The sequence below is a fragment of the Sceloporus occidentalis genome, unplaced genomic scaffold (genome assembly GCF_023333645.1).
Source record: "Sceloporus occidentalis isolate IW3139 unplaced genomic scaffold, rSceOcc1.0.p SCAF_26, whole genome shotgun sequence".
Classification (NCBI taxonomy): Eukaryota; Metazoa; Chordata; class Lepidosauria; order Squamata; family Phrynosomatidae; genus Sceloporus; species Sceloporus occidentalis.
The window spans coordinates 1,050,409-1,074,069 of NW_028317006.1; the positions used below are offsets into that span (position 1 = coordinate 1,050,409).

The 23,661-nt window shown below is 38.4% G+C and overlaps 1 protein-coding gene and 1 non-coding gene across 2 annotated transcripts; one reads left to right on the forward strand and one right to left on the reverse strand.

Annotated features, from left to right (window-relative positions):
• Nucleotides 1-55: 55 nt before the first annotated feature.
• LOC149300001 (DNA polymerase subunit gamma-1-like) lies at nucleotides 56-18,977 on the reverse strand. The gene is made up of 25 exons (XM_089485496.1): nucleotides 18,926-18,977; nucleotides 18,015-18,165; nucleotides 16,594-16,830; nucleotides 13,954-14,439; nucleotides 13,680-13,875; nucleotides 13,120-13,287; nucleotides 12,707-12,853; nucleotides 12,433-12,512; nucleotides 12,103-12,285; nucleotides 11,466-11,614; nucleotides 10,546-10,672; nucleotides 10,229-10,453; nucleotides 10,017-10,137; nucleotides 9,866-9,898; nucleotides 9,280-9,396; nucleotides 5,661-5,821; nucleotides 5,152-5,205; nucleotides 4,692-4,809; nucleotides 4,253-4,388; nucleotides 3,549-3,795; nucleotides 3,187-3,309; nucleotides 2,482-2,647; nucleotides 1,607-1,815; nucleotides 845-1,005; nucleotides 56-132 (listed from the first exon to the last, which is right to left on the reverse strand). The coding sequence occupies exons 1-25, from the start codon at nucleotides 18,975-18,977 to the stop codon at nucleotides 56-58; spliced, it is 3,924 nt and encodes a 1,307-aa protein (XP_089341622.1).
• On the forward strand, nucleotides 15,376-15,448 carry TRNAR-UCG (transfer RNA arginine (anticodon UCG)). Its single transcript has one exon. It is a non-coding gene; the product is annotated as a tRNA-Arg (tRNA).
• Nucleotides 18,978-23,661: the final 4,684 nt, after the last annotated feature.

The window sequence follows — 23,661 nt, forward strand, 5'->3', positions numbered from 1 at the left end:
CTTTCTTTTCTCTTGTCTGTTAGACTCCATAGGAGTCTGTTAAAAGCCATCCCCTTTATGCACTTGTTTTACTTTCCCTTCGCAGCACACCTTTGGTTATTTTAATTATCTCATAGATATCCAGGGCTTCCCCTGTGGAAGAGAAGAGAGCGGATAAAACAGAGCTGTCTGTGCTTTAAATAAACGGGTTTAAAAAAAACAAACAAAAAACCATTGTCCTCGTTAATCCAGCTTTGACATTACCTGAATTACATTTAGCAAACGATAAATATTCCAAAACTAGTTTTATTTTCATAGTTATTAAATGGTATGAAAATGAATCCATGTTATGTACATAGTTGTATTTTTATGGCGAGGTGAAATGTTTACACAATAAATTGCACACGACTGCTGATGTATCTGAGCTGTGGTGATTTGTTAAGAAACCAATTCAGAGGCTCACGATCAATTCAATCCAATACAGAACGTGTAATATGGAGAAGATTTGAGTTTCTCCTTATGTATAAAAAATGTTTTCTAAGAGATATAAAACCTAAAAAAAACAAACTGACTACAGTGTTAGTTAAGCTGCCCATTCCGCTTGTTCATTGATATTTGTGTAAAGTATGTTGTGTGACATTTGATAACCGGGTTTTGGTTTCACACGGATATGATACAGAATAAAAAAAGCTATGTGCATATGTTATAGTGTCATTTGCCAGCCTTTGCTGGTGTGCCGAGTTCTGTCTCCCTGACTTATTTGTACTAGACGAAGCAGGTCCCTCCTTTATGTAATATAAATATACATCAATTTATATATATTTGAGTTCTCGCCCCTTATTAGTGATTATTAAACAATCCATACCTTGGGGAATGCCATATCTCTTCTCCATACCCGTAGGATTTGATGGAGTTACACAATCCATGGTGACTTCTTTCCTCAAGCACCGGTCGATATCTACTGCACTGAAAAACGCCACCGATTGGGGCAAGTCCTCCATTCCAAGTTTGTGAGCAAACATGCACCTGAAACAAAGAGCCAAAACTTAATCTTCTGGCGCCCTATAAATAAATATAATAATTTCAAACAAGACTAGTGGGGACAGATTTGTACTTTGACTCATAGGCACGATTTATTAAACTTGTGCAGAGCTCTATTAGTCATTCTGCACTGCTTTTAGGACGTCATATCCATGTGCTCTGTGTCTTAAAGGCCTTCTAGTACACTATGGAGGGTGTCCCAGTTTCGCAAGCAGGCCGGTTGAGGAGATCTGCTGGCCTAGGCCACAATATGTCCCTGATCTTCTGAAAGAAAATTCCGGTGTCTACAGGACCTTGGATCTGTAACAATTGAGGTAAAGAAAATATGTCGGTGCGCTAAGCTAGTCTCAGGCTCAAATAATACAAATGTATAATATGAGGCCTATCAAACATGTTTGCGCATGCTGCAAATACAGTGTGTTGGCTGTACAATGTATATAAAAAAAAACAAAACTGTCTGCGCTTCTTACCCTAATAAAGTTGGCAACAAATATGTAAACATAATAAAAGATTTTGGTTCTATGACATGACCAAAGCCTAATTAAGCTCACCTGCCATGTTTATGAGCATGTTTATATATACTTGCCTTGTAAGGAGGTTTGTGATCTGCAGAGCAAGTGCTGCTCGATATCGGTCTTCACTTTGCACTAAGTAGCGCACTTCATCGTGGATACTGATGCAGAAACGGCCTTCTATGTCATATTCCTCAAAAAGCCACTTCATGGCGACAAGCATCAGGTGTAGGTAGTCTACAGCCGAGCTCTGTACAACCCAGTTCACTCTGCTCGTTATAAACTGAAGCAAATAACGAGGAAGAAAATTATATTCTGAAGAAATAAGCCAAGTGTTTTTGTTTACATCAATTACATGGATCCAACATCTGGATATACTAACAGGCAGGAATAAAACTCCAGGCAAAAGCATCCAAACAACTCAAAAGCTTCTAGTAAGAACCTGTGCAAAGGATGACTCTGGTAACTTAACCCTTAAAGTGCTAGGAAATGGCACAATTTTTGTACAGATCTTATATATAATTATAATCCAAATACACATTTTCTCTACAGATGTTAATACATTTGCACTCAAAGTCCATGCAAGTGGGCAACATGTTGCAGGAAGGGCACACATAACGAGTTAAATTTGATGATTATACTAAAACAGAATACAGGTCAAAAATACACAGGATTTTACCCCCATTTGGGAGCTATAATTCCCATCACACTCCTTAACTCCTCTAAACTAAACATTTGCCTCCCTCCGCAGCAGGTCTTTATTTACATTTGTGAACCATAACAGCAATGCCATTACTGCCGGTTCTGTTTTGTATGAAGCTGACAGAACACACACTTTGACACGGTTATATAGCCGAGCGACCAGCCCCAACCAGCTGAGATATATGTATTATATCTTAGCCTTTTATCGCTGAACTATTCATGGAAACTGGACAGATGTTGACAGTACCTCTCCTTTTACAGCTTCTGGCTCCAGAGCTCGACTGATGTGACAACCAAGCACAGGTGTCCTCGGGGAAGAACTCATGGCAATACTTTCCAGCATGTTAAACATCTCAGACTCTGTGCCTCCAGTCCATATCTTCCGCTTTACTATGTTCCACCTCTTTCTGGACCTGCAACAAACAAACATTTATTCTCCAGCTAGTCAATGCCTCGCTTCAAACCCTGCGAGGAAAATCATAGTCCTAATTACATGGCAAATTACTAGCAGAAATAACCCACACTACATATTCCACTGTATAGCAATTGTTTAAAATCGTTGTACTACGCACGCCTGCTATCGGCCTATTGTAGTTTTTCGTGAAGGTAGTAAAGATTTGCAGCATACTCCAAACGTGGATAAACTCTAAGCCATTTACTGAACCCAGTGCCGCCCTGTCCATGCAGATACGAAGTTATTGCAGCCAACGGCTGATGGGCTTTTCTCCGACATAATGCACAAAAATAACGGCAAATACATTTAAAAAGAAAAAAAGTGACCGTGACAATTATCTATCCCTCTTGGAAGGGCTTTATTTCAAGCGTCTCCAACAGCAGATAGAGACAGCAGAAAACCCCATCATCTTGTTGAGAATATTCGGCACTAAAAATGGAATATTAGCTCAGTTTGATGACCTCATCCCTTTACCATTAGACTTCACCCACCGCTTACTTGCTCATGGCCTTCTTCTGAATGTTCCGCACATCTTGCAAGCTGACAGAATTTTCCTCTCCTCTTTCAACCTGAAGTCCAAGCTCTTTCACGAGCCATTCCCCTTCTTCGGATAAAACGTATCTACCACACAGCAAAATACACAGAATGATGCATTAAGAGTCAGTACTACTGCAAAAAAAAAATACTTAAATGGTACCAACATCAACATAAATTGCTGGAAAGGGGATAGGGCAAACAATGATGTGGATAATTATTTCCTCAGCTTCTGTTCAAATAGCATAACTCTTGGAACCGAGACAGGCTTGAAGGGGGGTAAATTCTAATATCTCTGGAAAAAAGTTAAACAGACTGCTCCTCACCTGCGGATTCCTTTTGTCACCGCGTACATCTGCTTTGCTTTTTCTGTGGCTTGCTCTTGAGCGAGACGATGATTAAACTGCATCAGGAGACGTTCAGCAAAAGCCTGTCCAGCGCCATAAATGCGGCCGTAATTGAAAACTTTCGCGTGCTCCCGACTTATTCCCACAGTGGATGCCGTCTTACTGTGCAGGTCTGTGCCGCTGCTCTTCTTACCTTGCAAAGTCATCCATCCGAATGCTGTGCAACCTGAACAAATACACAGGAAAGCATCTCATCAACCGAACTTCATTTGATTCTCCAAGCCTACCTTTTCCACCGAAATGTGCAGTCATTTTAAAAATCGCTTCCCTCACTGCTAAAATAATTGGAGATGACACTACAAAGAAAACTTTGCAGTAGAAACTGCAAGTGAGAGAAATAAGCCCCATAAAAGAAGGATATGTTACATACTCTGTGAGTACTTTGATATACATTATTCAAGGTCGGACAAAACACTAGAAACTGCAGCTCCAAAGCTGTCCTCCCCTGCGGTCAGACAATTCAACACCACTGACTGGATGCCAATCGAGTGCAGGAAACCACGAGTGGAAGGGCTTTCCGCACACAGGGGGTCTGAATACCGGAAGCACAGCACACGCAGAGATTTGAACGGAAAATAATATGTGGATATTAAATAGTTCTGCAACATTGTTATGTAGAATACCGTGAATTCCAGCAAAGTGAGCTTCTCCAAGAACCGCTGCTATCCAGAGCTCCTGAGAGTCTACGTCAGCTCCTATGATGTGATACCCTGGAGGCACCTGAACCATAGCTTTTAATTCACTTCCCACTCGATCCACCTACAAGGACAGACGAAAAGCACACAAACTTCACATAACAGTGTCCAGTCACAGGCCGGCAGATTATTGAGGCCATGGCTTCAACTGTACAGTAGAACTTGCATAAAATGCTTCACTGACTTGTAAGTAGATCTTTAAATCCCAATTTAAATTGGTGGAGTCAAGGTTCTAACATACCAGAGTCTTTAGCAACAATAGTTCAGCTGGCAGCACAGCATTTTTGGAGACATCCCATGGGACAACTAATTCCATGAAATGAGAAGCCTCATTATTTTATGTTACTGAGACACAGTATTTACATACTCGTGCATTGCTGGCTGTTAGCCATGTAGGCTCCACAGCTCGACGGGTGATGGTTCCAGCAGAGATAACCTGAGGCAGGATGGCTCCGTATGTATGGTCTTCATCAAACTCAGGATTTCTGAAAATAAAAAAATATTCATCGTTAGGGGCAAAGATTAAGCATAATGCATAAAGAAAACGAAGATTTATTCAATCTAGTTTAAAGTTTCTCATCATCTTGCCATCCAAACACAACTGATAAAGGATACTACCAACCAAGTATTGTCAAAATCAACCTTCCCTTAATTGCAGGTCTTTCGTACCAAATAAAGTGCCACTTGGCCTGACTAGCCCCTACCACATTGCCTCACTTGGTTTTATGGAATATTACAATGTGATTTTCTGACTGATAAGATACGCACAACATCATAAGCAGAAGTCACTAAATCATAGCACGAGTCATATGGCCAGCACAAATTACCTGGTAATATTCCGAGGCAGCTCACCTTTTTTCAACCACACCACCATCTGTGAACTATAAATAAAATAAAATAAATAAAAATGGGGGCAATAGTGCATATATCCTATGAACCTGAAAATACAGGAAAGCTGTGACATTTCTTCTTGTGTTTTATCACATTTGGTCTGTGACTACCTTACAAGGGGGATAAAGGGATTTCTTTGATATCTTAATACATACTATAAATGTAAGTTATCTGCTGAGTTGCAGCTAATTTAAGTACGCATATGACAGTATATTTATTATATTATATAGGATGATGATACCGCAGACAAAAAAAAACCCAAAAAACATTTATGAAGCGGCTCAGTGTTTGGTTTTTTATTCCAGGTAGTTTCATTGCTTTCTAAAGGAACAGACTTTTATCAGGTCTGGAGGATTGTTATCTTGTTAATGATGGAATTGAAGAGAAGTGGCCACATTATGAATGAATGATAGTTACATCATTACACAAACCAACCAGTTATTACCTTATGCGTTTGTGAGCATTTCTCCAGAATGATATCATCTTATTGATTTCCAGCGCACGTGTGGCACTGGTATCACCAGTACTGGCCTGTAAAGTGCCATCTTCCATTTTGGGCATAAAATCCTTCGCAAAAGGGCTTCCAACATTATTAGTACTTCCATCCTATGGAATAGAAGCCAAATAAATCACTTGGTGATAACATGGCAGGACGTGCAATTTCAAGTGACGTGTGCTGGCAAAAAAGGTTCATAAGGACAATGGGTTGGGTTAGTAAATGGTCTAGAATATTTCATTTGTTTTGATAATTCTATAACATATTCTTGAGAAAATGTCCTTTCAACTTGTGATATGTCAACACATTTCTTCAATACTCGGCCGGGATTACAAACCTCAGAATCTAACATTCACTTTGATGAGTTGACATGTTATTAAAAGTATTTTCCCCAAGTACTCTCCTCCAGATCTATTGGTCAAGAGGAAATGCAAATGAAGAACACAGGACTTCATATAGCCTTAAGCCTATTAGGTAAAAAACCTCAACACAATTTTAGGGGAAAACGTTCACACATTCCAGTTCATTAGGTTGCAAAGTACAGATGTTACATGAGGTGGCTTTTTATTGCAGATGTGATGATAATGTGAAAACATAAGCAACATATAAACTAAAGCTGGTGTTAGTGGATGTGTTTGCAGGTGGATAATACTTTCAACTGTCCAACTCCAGGATATGGAAGTCCAACTACAGTGAGCTTCTGCTGCATCATCTCTCCAGAATACATAGTTAACCCCTTAACGTCCATTGACGGGTCAGGCACGTCATGCAAAACGGTCACTTAATGACCTATGACGTGCCTGACACGTCATGACATTAAACAAGCTTAGAAAGTGATCAACGATCACTTTCTTTGCTTAAACGCCATCATGGACCATGTCTGGCCCCTCCCCGTGGGCGCCAATATCCCCCATGCATGGGGCAGTATCACCTTAATTGGGAGATGTTGCTGAACACATATTGTTTGAAAGTGACGTATACCAAGAGCTGTAAATCCATACCTGAAGCGCAATTTTAGTGATAAAAAACACAAAATAAATTACTACCACAAAGTTTGACAAAGGGTGGTAGTAGAATTAGTGCATGGAAAGGGTTAAAATACCAGCATTTGAAATAGAGGTGTCTATTTTTCAAAAATATATGGTTTGATGGGGTAAATTGCATCGGCCAGCTTCAAAGATACCCAAAATAGCACATGGGACAGAATGACCAGCTTTGGGAAAAAAATGGTTTTAAAATAGCAAAACGCTACTTGTACTTATTGCCCAATAACTTGCAGAAAAAAGCAAAAAACCATAAAACCATTGGGTATTGCTAAACTCAGGACAAATAGTATGAATCTATTTAGTAGGTTTTTCATTTGCTTTTTTTGTATGAGTAAAAGTTTTTTTTTTACATTTTTCATCATATTTCTTTTTTTTTTAATGGGAAATTATTTAATATGATCAAAAATATGGTATCTGAAGAAAGCCCTTCTTGTCCTGAAAAAAAAACCCAACATATAATTTGTGTGGGTTCACTAAATGAGTGAGGAGAAAATTACATCTAAACACGCGTGCCGCAAAAGTGTTAAAACTGCCTCGGTCCCAATGGTACAAAAGATAAAACACAGCCTGGTCCTTAACCCCTTAAGGACCAGGCTCATTTTTCGTTTTGTACCCTGTGGGACCGAGGCTGTTTTAATACTTTTGTGGTGCTTGTGTTCAGCTGTAATTTTCTCCTCACCCATTTAGTGTACCCACATAAGTTATATATTGTTTTTTTCAGGACAAGATGGGCTTTCTTCAGATACCATTATTTTGATTGTATCATCTTATTTACTATAAAAAAAAATAAAAAAAACATGGTGAAAAATTGAACAAGATGGGCTTTCTTCAGATACCATTATTTTGATTGTATCATCTTATTTACTATAAAAAAAAATAAAAAAAACATGGTGAAAAATTGAAAAAAAACACATTTATGACTTTTATTTGAAAAATCTTTTACTCACCTAAAAAAGCAAGTAAAAAAACTAGCTAAATAGATTCTACTATTTGTCCTGAGTTTAGAAATACCCAATGTTTTTATGTTTTTTTGCTGTTTTTTGTAAGTTATTGGGCAATAAGTACAAGCAGCGTTTTATGATTTCCAAATCTTTTTTAACAAATCTGGTCATTCTGCCTCCATCTCCTCTTTGGAACATCTTTGAAGCCGGTTAACTCAATTTAACCCATTCAAACCATATATTTTTGAAAACTAGACACCCCAGGGTATTCCAAATGCTGTTATTTTAACCCTTTCCATGCACCAATTATACAACTACACTTTGTCAAACTTTGTAATAGTAATTTTTTTTCACACAAATTGTACTTTAGTTATAGATATACAGGTCCTGGTATATGCCACTGTCAAACCACACCCCAATGTGTGTTCAGGAACATCTCCTGAGTGCAGTGATACCCGACATGCATGGATTTGTCGTGTTGTTTGAGATTTAAAATGCCACATTTGGGAAGTGCGTTTTTTGTGTCCATTTTGGAAAGTCTGTACCTATGCCCTATCTTTGAGCTCAGCCACTCCAATTTACCCCATCAGCCATTTTTTTTATATTAGACACCCCTTGGGTATTTGAAGTGCTTTTATTTTAACTCTTTGTTGAGATTTTTGAGAATTTTTTTTTTTTTTTTTTTTTACACATTTTGCTGGATGGTTCATCTAGTGACATCACTGCATAATTATTTTTAAATGTTAGCACTTTTAATTTTTTCCATATTTTTTTTTTTTTTTTAAATATTTTACTAATCACATTGTGATTAGAAAGCTGGGCTCCATTGACTTGCATGGTTGAATGCAGTACCAGTATTCAACCTGCAAGTGGAGCCAGAGTTCTCTAGACCATCTAGCGAACTTTAAAAACTTGTTTGTTTCTTTTACAGGGCGGCCGCCATCTTGTTGATGGCGAAGAACACCGGCAGCTGCGGCTGTGACCGCTCTCCGGAGCGGTCACAGCCCACCCAGAGGTAAGTGTTTGGTGTCGCTGGATGCCTCCTGATCGAGGCATTCCAGCGACACCATTTAAGTTTAGGAGGCGATCAACGATCGCCTCCTAAACGCTTTTAAAACGGGCGTCCGCCGCCATACAATGTATGGCGGTTGTTGACGCCTCGGGGAGGGGCCAGACATGGCCCCCGATGCCGATCTCGGCGTTACTGAATGCCTCGACATCGAGGCATTACAGTAACGCCGTTTAAGCGAAGAAAGTGATCGTTGATCACTTTCTAAGCTTATTTTACTTTTTGACGGTTCAGGACCGTCAAAGGTCATTTAGTGACCTTCATGTCATGACGGTCCTGAACCGGCAAAGGTCGCAAAGGGGTTAAGGGGTTAAAGCAGTGAGATTTAATGAAAGTCATGTAACTGCATTAGTGCTAATGAAGGGCTTGGAGAGAAAGCTCACTGGGGCTGAACCTTCATAATGCTTATTGAAGTCTGAGAGGTGAAGCTATAATTCTCCTGCAAACCATGGCTTTTTACCCACTGATGGTATGATTTAAAATATTAAACACAATACCAACTTTAGACGCACCTTGTGTGGCAGCCTGTAGAACCAGCAGCCTGAAACGTTGACATCATTGCATGGGCCATTTCCATGGTGATAAACAGGTGAAAGTTTCATTTCTGTATTCAATGCTGGACAGGGTTCCTGATAAAACGGAAAATTGTTTAAAAGAAACATAAAAAAAACAACGAAGTTGAAAATTCTGCACTTACTCACGTTAAAATGTTATTTTAGGCTCTTGAGCTTATCAATTACATCTACTTAACCTTTCACATCCAGCGTGAGCTATTGAAAATTGCATGAATATATTATCCAAGGATCACTTCTTTGGATCTCATTCAATACATCACTATTCCCTTACTATGGTCACCAGTACAGTACCCGCCATTTCTAAACAGCAATCGCTTTTGACCCTGTGCTCTTAATAGATGTATCCACTTTAGTTCTAGGCAAACAAAATAAATACACCCAAAAGTACAAAGACAGTTAGAAAGTGACATGACCGTTATTTTGTTCTATTAATCTGAACTTTTTTCAGATTGTCTACACAAAAACCTACCGCTTTGTTTTTGCTGTTTTTTCCCACATGTCCTTTGGTTGGTGTTTCAGGGACAAATTCTGTCTCCAAACGGCTTAGTGCCTCTACCTGGGAAAATACGAGTGTGCTCAATTAGTTCAATGTGATCGCTCTTGGTAATTGTTGATTCTTGTTTGAAGAATAAGTGAAATATTCTTGCATACTATGCAGCAATCGCATCCCACACCTTTTCCCAGATGGTACGATCTTCCGTCAGCATGAACTCTTCTTGAAGGGAGGCTTCTTGTGACTCATTTTGTCCATTTGCTTTACTTTGGTTGTATTTGGTACTAACAGCTTCAATTGCTCTGAAAACAAGCAATATGTGATTTCCACACACCAATGAAAGCTACATTATGGGAACAATAAATGAAATCCAGAAAAACCAATACTCAATACCTGTGTGGGCAGGGGACTGCATCGTCACCTTCTAGACTGTTCAATATGTTATCTTTCCTGCCTGGAACAAGGTAACCCCAGCCATGTTTTTCTGAGTAGTGCAGAGGGTAGCCATCCCATGTTAAACGCATTAGTTTAGGCGTCAATCTCATTTGAAGGGTAATGAGACCTGGACCAGGCACCCACTCCGGATCATCCAGTTTAGGACAAAGTTTTCGATACCACCTAAAAATAGAAAAAAAAAATCTGAAATCTTATAGATGAAGGACAGGGGGATGAATCATTTCATTAACTACTTTGTTACATACGATTCTTACCCCGGGTGACCAGGCAAGTGCTGGGCTCTCTTTGGTAGCAAAGATAGAGTCCTGTTTTTGAGATTCTCCAAGTAAATCTCACTGGCCGAAGGCTGGGATTCCTCTTCTTCGCTAGGTGGCCCAGGGTCTACATTAACAAATGAAATTGTGATTGCATTAAGTCCACGGTCACAAATCCATTTTTAGCTATAATTCTGGAAAGCGAACAGTCCGTATTTCATGTGTTATACAGATTTTTGCCAAAGTTAGCAATCATTTTTTTATTTTTCAAAAAAAACTTTGCCATTGGTTAGGAATTTTTGTACAGTTTCTAAAAACAAAAAAATAAATAAAAATAATGTATTCAGCTGCCCCTCCAGAGTAGGCACCCAGAAATCCATCCGCTTTTGTGAACTACAACTCCGACCACCTATATCATCAGCATGGCTAAGTGTGATGGAGGTTGTAATCCACAGACTGTTTTTAAAATAATAATAAAAAAAGGAATATGTTAAAAAAAATGTAGGTGGTGGCAAGCTGTTGGCAAACATTATTTTAAATTTTGATGGTAGAAGGCAGCCATAGTAGGCCTTTAGACAGCAATTTTTTTTTTATGTTTTTTTTTTTTATGTTTTTGAGGCTGCGGATCAGTCTGATTAGCAGCACTCCACATGAATGGAGCATCACATTGTGTAAACGTAATGCTTCCATTCATAAAGAAAGCCTAATATAGTCCCTGAAAAATGGAAAATAAATTAAAATCTTTTAACTCATGTTTCAAGTCCAAAAAAATGATGTTTACTGCTATTTTTACAAATCCTTTGCATAAAGTTTTCATATACCCTACTAATTAAACAATTTGGCTCATTTTTGAAGACAGGTGTTCCTCAATCCATGGTACCATAATGCCAAACAACGACGAGCACAACAGTTTCTCTGACCTTCATTATTATCTGGAAGGTCTGTGTTTCCAACAGAACGTTCTACGTTTTCTTGTAATTCCTTCTGTTTTTTGCTGACCTTCACCTTCTTCTGCTTGAATTCTTGTGTATCCCAATCTAAATCCCAAAGCCACGGATCTTCTTTGTACCTGAGAAGAGATTAAACGAAATATAGCATGTCTAAAATGTTCAAGCAACTGGTGGAAGTTCTAATACTATACCAAGGGCTTTCTGTTGGTGATGACGTATCTGGTAAAATTTCTAGCTACATTATACATTTTGCATGTATCTTTTTCAAACACACCCTGGGGCTTTCAACATAGAAGTCTTCCAGCACTACTAAAACTGAACACCTGCTTCTGTGGTACTAAAATGTCAAGTAAGTAGCATAAGAGGAGTGTGTATATGTGGCTGAACATCATAAGTGATGTAACTAATAGGTTTTAAAAAAACCAAAATTAAACATTTCCATTGTATAGGTATACACAACATGAAACAAAATCCTTTCCAATTTTCAGGTTTAAAGTGGATGCAAATTAAACTAAAAAGGTACAGCTTTAATTTTCAATGCACCACAGGAATGTCATGAAATAATTATTAGTATTGTGTTTAAATGTAGTACAAGTGTTTCACATACGCGTCTCCATTAAGCAAGTGGCAGGCATTACTGGCCAAGTTCATTAGAGACTTCTTCATTTCCTTCTGGAGCTCGTCATATGTACTATGAGCTTCATCCAGGTATTTCTCCCAGTTCTGGTTAACAGGTAAGTAGGAAACCCCCATTTCCAACATCCCTGCTAAGGTCACAGGGTGAGGACACCTGATGAAGATGTGTGCAGGTTAAATATACTGTATAAAACAAAATATATTTGTGTATGCCTTTAAAATGCAGCATAATATACATTATTTTTTCCCATTCAGATCAGAAACTGTTTTTTATGCCAGGATCCATTATTAATCACTTTACCTCTCCATGAAGAGGGGAAACACCTCCTGAAACACCTCATGAGTTGCTTGAACATCAAGAGCACAGTATTTCATGAGTTCCTTTAATTATAAAACAAATAATAATAATTATAAAAAGAGTTTCCAATGATACAATCGTTGTCGTCATTCAGTAGTACTGTGGTGCATTATACACTACATTCATATATTTATTACGGAATAAAATTGAATTTCTCATTGCATTTTCATTTTCAGAATGGTATCCTCTACAAAGCCTCTGCTTTACCAATCATTACCTGGAAATCAGCTCTAATGTCTTTCATGCTTCCCTTCACAAACAGGTCCCGTGCTTCTTTTTCCAGAGGTGGACCTCCAACATACAGAGCATGTACATCAGCAAGATTGTTTATGCTGCTAATATTTACCCAGTCCCATGAGGTGATCTGGAACACACAGTAAGCCAGTTAGAGAAACCTCCGCTTTGCTGTAAATCAGCACTGGGATTTTCATCTTCAAGACTATAGCTGCTCTCATTTTTAATAGCGTGGACATATTTTATTCACAAATGATGATGATGATTAACTATGATGGATTGTTCATGAAGGTTAGTGTTGAACAAAAAGCACTCAACTTCAACTGAAAACTATTTGATAAACTGAAGAAAAAAAGGATATAAAAGATATAAAATTGGCTGTTCCAAAATACTCACTGCAGGTCCATCATACTTGCTCCGGGTTTTCTGGATATGTTGCTTGACTTCCTGTAAACCCTTCTTTTTTCCATATTTGCTGGCCATCCACAGACTCCGTTGAAACCCTGTCAGGCCTGATATAGCCATATGCATACTCATGGTGTCCATAAACCTCATTTTAGAACCCTGACAATCATCAAGATAAATACTAGTTTACAGAGCTAAATGCACAGAATATATTACAACAGAATAAAAAAATTAAGATAAATTGGTAACAAGCCATCTTAAAAGCTTAGCTTGTGTATGTTATTTTATATAGTCAAAATGAAGATCTAATTTGCCTTATTCAGGAGATAGCAAACATGTAACATTTCAGATGTGTATCCACATTAAAAATACAGCAGCAGCCAAACAATATATAAAAGGTGCTAATGTGGCTTGTACATTACATGCAAACCAATATGAAATAGAAACAGTCATTTGTTTGTTGCCTTCTGTATTATCTCCTAAATCTGTATTGACACTTTTGTTGCCCAGGTATTATAGGGATAAGAATACTAGAATGACTCTGTTCTTACTTTAATTAGATACTGTTCCTTAATGAGGGCTCTATCAAAGCTAACATTGTGTCCCACAACCAGTCTCTCAGTCCAGTTGTGTTTATTGACGCAGTTGGAATTTATAGAGGTCTCCAGTGGGATAAGATCGGACAAAGAAAGCTGGCTAGACCAAGTAAATCTATCCTCTATCAGTCTTCTGCTGCACCACGAGTACCTACAAAGAGAAAATATTTATTTATTATACTATAGTGAAGCTATAACGCTATAGACTTGTTCAAAAAGTATGCCTCACCAACAGCGAGGAGAAACAGCTACAGCCAATGTTGGGCAGCGACCCTCAGACATGCAAATTTCCACATCAAACACTAAAGCTCTTTCATCTGGAAAGTCTACAAGCTCTTGTCCTCCTCCTGATGTATACTTTGTCCATCCGGTTTGCCAAGCCCACTCCTGTGGCATGTCCGGCAGAGCGAACTGCAGAAGATCATTAGCGGCCTCCAGATATGGAAAGTTTTGCTTCTGAGCCAAAATTTTGAAGTGTTCTTCTATATTACTTCCATACATCTTGGGGAGCTGTAGCTCTACATCATTTACCGTAGACGTTTCTTGGCCCCAAAGATCATGAGCCTTCAAATGGTTTATGCTCTTCTGAATACGTTCTTCACCGTATGATGTCGGACTTCCCTGAAATATTTGATCATGCAACCCTTTAGAAAGCATCTGGATATTAAGTGGGTTCATACGTCTTTGATGTGTATCTGCTCCCGAAATAGACTCTCTTTGTAATGATGACGCAGAAGAACATTTGCAGCATCTCCAAGCCCTTATCTTCCAAGGACGTAAAAGACACGAGGTGTTCCTCAGCAATAATTTCATTTTTGGTGAATATAGGTGCGTCCTCCTTCAATACTGCATAATGATACCTAGCAGATAACACATAAAGATCTTTAACGTGTATGATATGTTTATTATATATATTATATAATGTTATAAATAACTTATGTGGATTTTTTTACACCAAATAAATAAAGCATCCCCTCTTTTCAGATAACCAGCCAAGATATTGCTTGTACAAATCACTAATACACTTTAAAAAAACATACTAACTGGAAACCGTTAAATGCAATTTAAATGATTAGTACTACTAATTAAAATAGATTGGAGTGATAAGCAAATTATTTGGTATAGTTGTCATATAAATTATTTACACTTATGACGTATTAAAGCTTGTCAGTTATTCATATATATACAAAATAATAAGTTACTATAGTGTTTGGGAACCTTCTACCCAGAGAGTGACTGGAGTAAATACAGTAATAAACGTGTTGTATATTAATACCGACCTCTTACTAATAAAACCGACGGCTCGTCCCCGTTATAAGCCCCTAATGGATAAGGCTCTGTGTCCAAGCGGTAGGTTAGTTTACCTCTTAAATTACTCACAAAGTGTGTAGGACAGCCTCTGCAGCCTACAAAAACCGGGGACTAAATTTAAGGATGCACCACTCAGACGGAAGCTTCGGCAGGCCAAAAAACCTCTGAAAAGGGGGCGGGCGTATTATACCGATTATGGGCATATCCGTTTACATAATGAAGGCTGCTAGCCAAAAGTGCCGGTGTAATAATATAAAACTGCCTTTGAGGGAAACACACAGCACCGAGAACACACAGAAACCACACGTTTTCCTCACTCACGAGCCATGTAATAGCAAGTGGCCGCGTGGCCTAATGGATAAGGCGTCTGACTTCGGATCAGAAGATTGCAGGTTCGAGTCCTGCCGCGGTCGTTTTTTTTTTTTCTTCCTTCGCCGATATTATTTCTGGAGGTTTTAACCCTACATTTACCTATTGACTAGTTTTAGTCTATATTTGATGACAGATAAGACTGCCAGTTTTTCTTTAGTGTTTAATTTTTTTTCATTGCTTTTACATGCCTGGACAATATGGACAATTCACTGTAAACTGTTATTACTTATAAAGTATATCAAACATGTTACTGTTAATAATGGAAACGACAAAATAAGGTTATTCACTTATTTGGCAGCAATCCAAACAGCATTTCAGTAAGAAACATTGTTCATTCACTTACACATGGCAGCTGGATATCTGCGCATGTGCACGCGCTAGCAGTACATATGCATGCCCCAACCTTTGCACAGCTATGCCAGATCACCAGGGTCTCCCATTTACCCCGGTGAATCCCAGTCAAATCCATAGAGCGTTTGTGCGTGAAAATTGGAGACCTTGGAAATTTTGTGGGTTACATTTATCTATTCAGTCTCCAGTGAAGAAAGCATGAACTGCAGCAGAACGTCCTAGTAGGTGATCGGTCTCCTTGGTGCGCCTCTGCCGGTTTCAAGACAGATCTCCCCAAAGAACGGCTTTACACTATGGATGTACTGTTCTCAGTCGCACTGCGTCTTTAATAGTTGGAACACAGGGATATCCTATTCTGGCGCTCAGCAGTAAGGATGGAGACCACAGAAGGCTAGGCTTAGGGCAGCACTGAAGATAAATATCACTACATCCATTCTACGGACAAGGTAGTCTGCCAAACAGGCTAATATGCCATTAAACTGGATGGAGCCATGCATCTCTGTAGAGAGTTTTACATTGATATAGCATATCCATAACATGTCCAAAAATGATGTGAAGGCACAGTGAGTGGAACCTGGTGGACAATGGAGACCACAACAAGTGGGAAGGTGTACAAAATGTTTATTGTTCCCTATTAGCTCTTAAGCAGGAGAAAAAAGAAATAATTTGTAAATAATAGTTTTTTGATCTCATAAACCACTTATATCAAAGTTCCCAACACCTAACACTGATTAAAAGCCGGATATATTTAGCTTTTGTTGAAATAATAATAAGACAACTTTGCATTCCTCTGAAGTGTATTCTTCTTCATATTTAATGGTGCTAGAAAGGATACTGCCTATGGGCCCTGTCCATTAACTTCCAGTGTGTAATTTCAGTAGAGAAACGATTCCTCTGGTTCTGTTTCCATTGATTTTTTTCTAGTGAATGGCGTAGACGCTGTAATGTCTTCAATAGCTCCCGGTTCTGATGAAGAAGCTCAGATTGGGTTTTCTGAGCCTCCAACTGTTGTTTCTCAGCCTTGCCCACCTCCCACCATGCTACTTTTAGTTCTTTTTCTAATGCTTGAAACCTAAAAAGGGACAAGACATAATCTTAGATACATCCTAGATACATTGCAAATTGGATTACGTTTAGGAAGCAATATCAGATAACTCAGGGAAATGACATAATCCGTAAACATATGGATAAATTACATGCCAAAAAAGTTGATAATTACTTGCATATTGGCCATGTCATGGAACTCTACTGTTATTTAAATACATGTATTTAGTAAAGAGATGCAATTAAAACTTCCAGGTTGATATTTTGATTTTCTTTTTGTTATGATAGATATTTAGCACAACCATGACAAAAGTGGAAGGGCCCCCATCCAGTGAAAAAATGGATCCTGCTGCACAAGAAGGGGTCTGTATTGGGAACGGGTGGCAGCTCCAGGTGAAAGGCTGGCCAAGTGGCCAAGTAATAAAGCAACCCAAGGCATGTCTGTGAGACAACATGCGGAATGTCTACCACCCAGTCATGTCCAAAACCCATTTTAAGAAAGGAAACACATAGAATGCCATTTGAAGAAGCACAGAAAGAACCAACCTTGGATTTGCATGCTCCGAGTCCAAGTCCAAGTTATTTTTGGTACCCCAATAGATACATGTGAAATTGCAAGTAGAACACAAAAAAAAGCTTCAGGTAGGGGTCCAAAACCGGAGCAATTGGCCCTCTTGTCAGCCCTCCACTGTCTGTATTACTTAGAACTAATATTAGATGACTCATCTGGACTTGCAGGCAGAGAGAATTCAAGAAAGGTTGGGGTATTCTATGGCTTTAGTCAGGGGCAGGCTGGGCCCCCCAGGCCGCCCTAAATCTAAATAAGACGGCCACGCCCCAGCTAGCTTACCCAAACTTTGTTGCCAGTTTGTCCATGTGGATCCGGAGCCTGTATGTGGATGTAGCCTGGCATGTTAGTGGACATATCCTTACGGAATATTGTTTACTAGCACATAAACATATGAAATGCACTAAAGGATGAGAAGTTGTTGCCTATTCCTCTTGTGATGACATCATTCACATGCAGATAAATAGCTGTGAAGTCGTTTATTTGCATTTGATGCAAACCTTACTCCACATTTAACTAAGCAGTTTCTTTGACATCTAACACTAAATATACATTTTTATCCAGCCATTAATTTTCTTTTTTTTTTTTAAACTAGTCTATCACTAGTTGAAGTACATCGTTTCTAGTCTTGTTTTGGTAGTTACCTTGTAAGGTAAATACGTGTCATATTCTCCATTGTTGCATTCAATGTTAAAGCTTCCTGCCTGTACCCTTCTCTTAATTCATCTTCCAAGAGTTCTACCTTGCTTTGCAAAGTAACCGGTTTTCTCTCAGATTTTTCTTTCACTGGTGGAACTGGGGAATAATTATAAAGAAAAAAAAAACCACAATGATTTTTTTTTGGACAAAATCTATTGAGTAGCAAGTTCCAACAGCAGCTGGAACATCAGGCTTGATCTAAAGAACAAGATCGCTTAGTGGTTGCCTATGTGAATGGAAGGCAAGCAGCATTCAAAATCTTCTACATTAAGGTATGGTTCACAGCCAAACACAATGTTTAACTAATCTTAATTTACCGCAAATTTAAAATAAAGACACATATCTGTGTGTTTGTGCTTTTCTTCCAAATACAGGACAGAAAATATAAAATGAAAGTTTGGTGTTTATTAATTCCAATAATGATTTGTTGGGCAAAGATCCTGATGTCATAAGGCATCCCTGTCCCACCACCAGGGATTCTGGTCACTCCTGCTACTAGCTACATCCGGGGCCCCCAAAATATTGTTAAAATGGGGGCACACAGACATATGAAAAAATGTAATGTTTTAATAAAGAAATTAAATCTATAAATAAAGCATAAAGGACAATTTAAATGAAAGGAAACATTGCAGTTGTTTTGGTACTTTTCCTGTAATGTAAACTTGGTCAGGGGCTAGGCTCAACAGTTTGGCACCCCCCCCCCCACGGGGTAATTATCAGGGCCTAGAGAGCAATTTATGCTGAGGCTTCTATGAGGGCATAACTATTGTTTCATTCATTACCTTCTGGTACAATCTGGACATGATGAACTATTATCATGTTAACAAGAATTGCATTAAAGCTACAAAAAACTTACCTGTGTCTTGGTGGCTGAAATCAATTATTTTTCGTTGATGAAATTTCTTCATTTATGCTAGAAAAGAAAGGTTGAACTTTGTCAGCACTTACTGGAAAATCTAATTTTGTGAATGGAAGTTGTGATAGTAAAACACAAACAAAACACTTACACACCTGCTTGTTTGGCATTGCATTTGCAAGAGAAGTGTTTGAAGAAACAGGAATATAGCTTAATGTCCTGAATATCTCAGTCAATTATTTATTTAAACCGGAATATGTTGGCACACGGGATAAAATCAACCATATTTATTTTAGGACAATATTTTTGCCAAATAATATTTGGAATTGAGGGCAGTGGCATTTCTACCTTCAACACTACCCTAGACCCAGGGCAGAGCCACCAGTCACCCTCTCCGCACCGCCTCCCTTACTTCTGAGCGCTGGGATATGATGTCATATCCTGGCGCTCCGCCTTTTAAGGATACGCGTTGCCAGGTGGCTGTGCTTGCTCACCATGGTCCTTCATAGTGTTAGTGGGTGGGCTTCTCCGTTGTGGCACGACCTACTGCTCGCCCACCTCCCAAACAACCAGCTTTCTGGGCAACACCTCCCAACGCCAAGGGAACTGCAGGCTGATGCCAGAGGGCCACTTGCCAATGGCAGCAGACCACCCACTGACGTTAGTGAGATCACCTACCTAAATTCCTAAAAGGGAGGGTTCCAGATACCAGCGGCCTGGATGTTCCCAGGTACGGTGATCTTCCTTTCAAGCGGCCCGATCGGTACTATAGGAAGCCTGATCGCTCAAGACGGTGATAGGCTCACTGCTTTGAGCCAGAGGGTTTGCTGCGCCCCTGGACTAGGCCACAATACACCACTGATTGAGGGATCAATTTGACCACAGTGTAAGATCACAAGAGCAGGGCCCTCTTCCCCATTTCTACCAGTTTGTTATTGTGGGTGGTGTGATCCCGTGACTATTGTTATTTTTGTTATTATTAAAAGTTTTGTTATTAGGTTTATAACATCAATAAATGTGACTGGTGTGGCATATATTAAGTTTATATTAAGGAAGCTCATCTTTGGGTCTTCATTGGGACACCGGTGCTTTCTTTTTATAGTAACCATTGTTTACCATAAATGATATATTTATCTATGTTGCGATAACATATATTGTTCCTGAAGCACAACAATAGAATATTTTCTCTTGTGAAAGCCTGTCTGTTGTGCAGAGCACTAGAAAAAGTCATTTTGTTGTAAGGATAAGACACTACAGACAAAGTGGGGAACGCGTAGCAATAAAAATGCATTTTAATACAATATTGTTTCATTATTTCCCCAGCTCAAGTCCTGTGCAGGCTCTGTATATTTCAAACAGGCTCTATTTACACTGTGTACATTGTTTTATTAGAAATCCCTTTCTTACAATTATCATTTCCCATCAGGGTCTGGACAGATATATAGTTTGAACGGATTATGTACTTTGTATTGTATTAAAAAAGAATAAAAAGTATTACCTGTACTCCAAGGCGGCTGCCGGTCGACTTGATTGTACTAGTAGTGCTAGGAGTAGTTGCTAGGAGACGCTGTGTGACACAACAACGTTTTACAAAAGCACAGGTAACAAAGTCTGAGATTGCTTAGGCTTATGATTGCACAAATAAGATGTTCACGTTTGTTTACTGTTTTTTACTGCTGCACTCTGTAAAACGCACAGAACATTGTATTATCATGCCATACCTGCAAGCAGTGGTGTCTTTAAAGGGCTTGCTGATCGTTAAATGTTAATGGGAAACATGGCTGGGAATCCATGCCTGCTGTAAGGCTTTCTATTTATTTTATGTGACTGCTAATGCGGCTTGACTTTAGTGAATTTGCGAACTGAACTTTTTGCCAACTTGCTGTTGGGTTTTGCCAACTTATAGTGAATAGACTTGTCCCACAGACTGAGCCTCCTTCATTCGTCCGCACAGACCCGGACAGTTTGTTTTGCATAGGCCAAGCCACCTCGTTGCAGAGAGTGCATCACATTCAATAAGAAGCCATAGAGATTAAGTGGAATACAAGGTCATTAAATTATGGTACGTTCACTGAACATGTTGGGCAGATCAGATGTTCAATTTAACAGCAAACCCCTGGTTTAGTGAATGCATCTTATGCCTGTATGCATATGATAAAAGGTTGCATTTATAACCTTAGAATAAACATAGGTTTATCCATATAGGGACACATTAGGCTTGATTCTTCTTTTTTTTCCTACTTCTACTTATTATTAAAAATAATAACAATAATATCCCAATAAAAATCCTGTAGTAAAATTATTCTAAAACATTAGAATAACCAGATTAATTGATAGTAATAATATTTAATAATAATGCAAATTACAGGGAATTCATATATTTATTTATATTATTTATATTAAACAAAGTGAGTTTCCAATGTATGTACATTGCTTGTTATTATTTGTAAAAAGCATCAAAAGTTTATATACAGTGTGTAAACTCGTTTGAGCAGGGCCCTCCTCACCTTTTGTCTCTGTTAGTCAATTTGTTATGCTACATACTTCTTGTTATGTCCTGTCTACCCATTGTACAGCGCTATGGAATTTGATGGCGCTATATAAAACAATTTAAAAAAAATAATAATAATACTGAACTGTATGTAACCTTCAGGATTGAGAGAATTACTAGGACCTTTCTGGCCAAGTGATCATGCTTCATTATGGCCAGCAGGTGGCAGCATGAAACAACATACCGGTATATTCATACAAAAGGAAAAAACACAACAAAGTGTTTGTGTATGGTGAGCAAAAAGGGACATAATCCATCCTCTTCTCAATTTTATGTATTCAGAGCACAATGCACATATTGGTATAAGTGTGTTTAAGGTGGTTAGTTAAACTTATTATTCAATGCAAATATAAATGTTTGCCCAAACAGTCAATCAAACTTTTTAATTTGGTACATTATATTTATACATAGCTACAGTAGCTGCTATTCATATAAATACATATTTGATCTAAGTAGCATAATATCATTAACCCAGGGACCTAGATAATTGGATTAACTCTTTTTGCACCTGCACTTTTACATTCTTGTTTTGTTTTGTCATTTTATCTTTTTGTATTATCTTTTTTTTAATTATGAGGAATATTGAGCCTTCCAAAGTCTACATAGTACACAAATCTTATTCTATTTTATTTCTAGAATGCCGTAAGATACCATAGCGCTGCTATTACACTGGAGGGGTACAAAATGAAAAGTAATATTGACACTAACAAATATAAGACATAATTGTATAGAATATTTGCCCTTTTCTTGGGACCTTAACTTATTCAGTCTTCTTAGATTCAGTCTTCTATATTGAACAATTCCTGGAGAAGAACCGACACAGTGAGAGTGGACACAAATCACCAATTAAAATAGTGTATAAATATACAATAACATATGTTGATATATATATATATATGTTGGATATATATTTTAATTGAATAACAACAAAAGAAAGTGTTTTCTGCTTGTATGTTTTAATAAAGAATGCAATATGTGTTTCCATTGTGTTTTGGCAAAATCATCATTAAATACCCCCTATTGCTCACGAAATCAGATTGCACATTGTCGCTTCAGAGTTCAGTGACCTGATTAAGCAGTCAGCCTGTGGCTTCATACATCCAGCAGGTCATGGGAGTCTTGGGTAAATCTCTACAATATGATTGTATACAGTGGGGGGTATATGATCCTCTCCGTTACATACAAATATACCAGAGTAAATAAAGTCACTTAAACGACAAGTAATCTTTTTACCTTACAAATTTTACTTCCAGTCATGATTGAGATTAAAAATATGAACTTCTGGAGGTCATGGGTGAATGAAATATGTTTATATCAACATTGCTCTTGCATCTCAAACTAGCCAAAAAAGCTTAGTTTGCATACAGAACAAATCTTCGCTGTGTGAGGCCAGGGAAAGCTGTGTTGTAATAAACCGTGTCATTCTAGAGGCCGGTAGTTTGTGTATTGTAAGATATTACATACTACATTTAAAAAAAATCACTCTCCATTTTCAGAAACTGATTTCTAATAAAACAATGCAGCTCTTTGGGCTAATGGTTTATGGGGTCTGTTCATTATTCTAGGAATTTGCAGGATAGTTGAGTGTTTCAGCTCCATCACTTTACTATGCACTTTGAAGGGTCAATCTTAGTGAGTTCGCCCTGAAAGGAGGATAGAACTGGCGATATTTTAAGAAAAGTCAAGCACCCCTTTAATTTCCTGTAGTTGGGTTCTAAATAACAAAGTACAAAGTGGACTCTCTTCTGTAAACTCGTAGTTTAATGAATGCCGTCCTACATACAATGCATGTATGTTGATCCTACAGTCCCTGGAGACCTGGTAGGGCTTTTTCAGACACAAACACACTAGTGGTTAGTGGTATTGCCACTGGACTACCAAACAAAAAAGGTTAATGAATAACACACCTTTGAGCCTCCAGAAACAAGTTTTATAATCACTGTGTTGTATACCTTTGTTGGCACGTATATAACGCTCAAATGAGTAGCAACTAAGGTGTCACGGAGCTGGCTAGTCCGACCGACTACCTCCGCTGTCTTGTGCTCCCTTAGCCTGGGACAACACACTTTCCCGGTTCCCCAGTCACTAGCCGAGACTCAGTGTAGGGTAAAACCAAACGAAGACTGATTTATTTATCACACACAGGACTGGATATATCCAGCAAAACACACATTAACATAAAAAC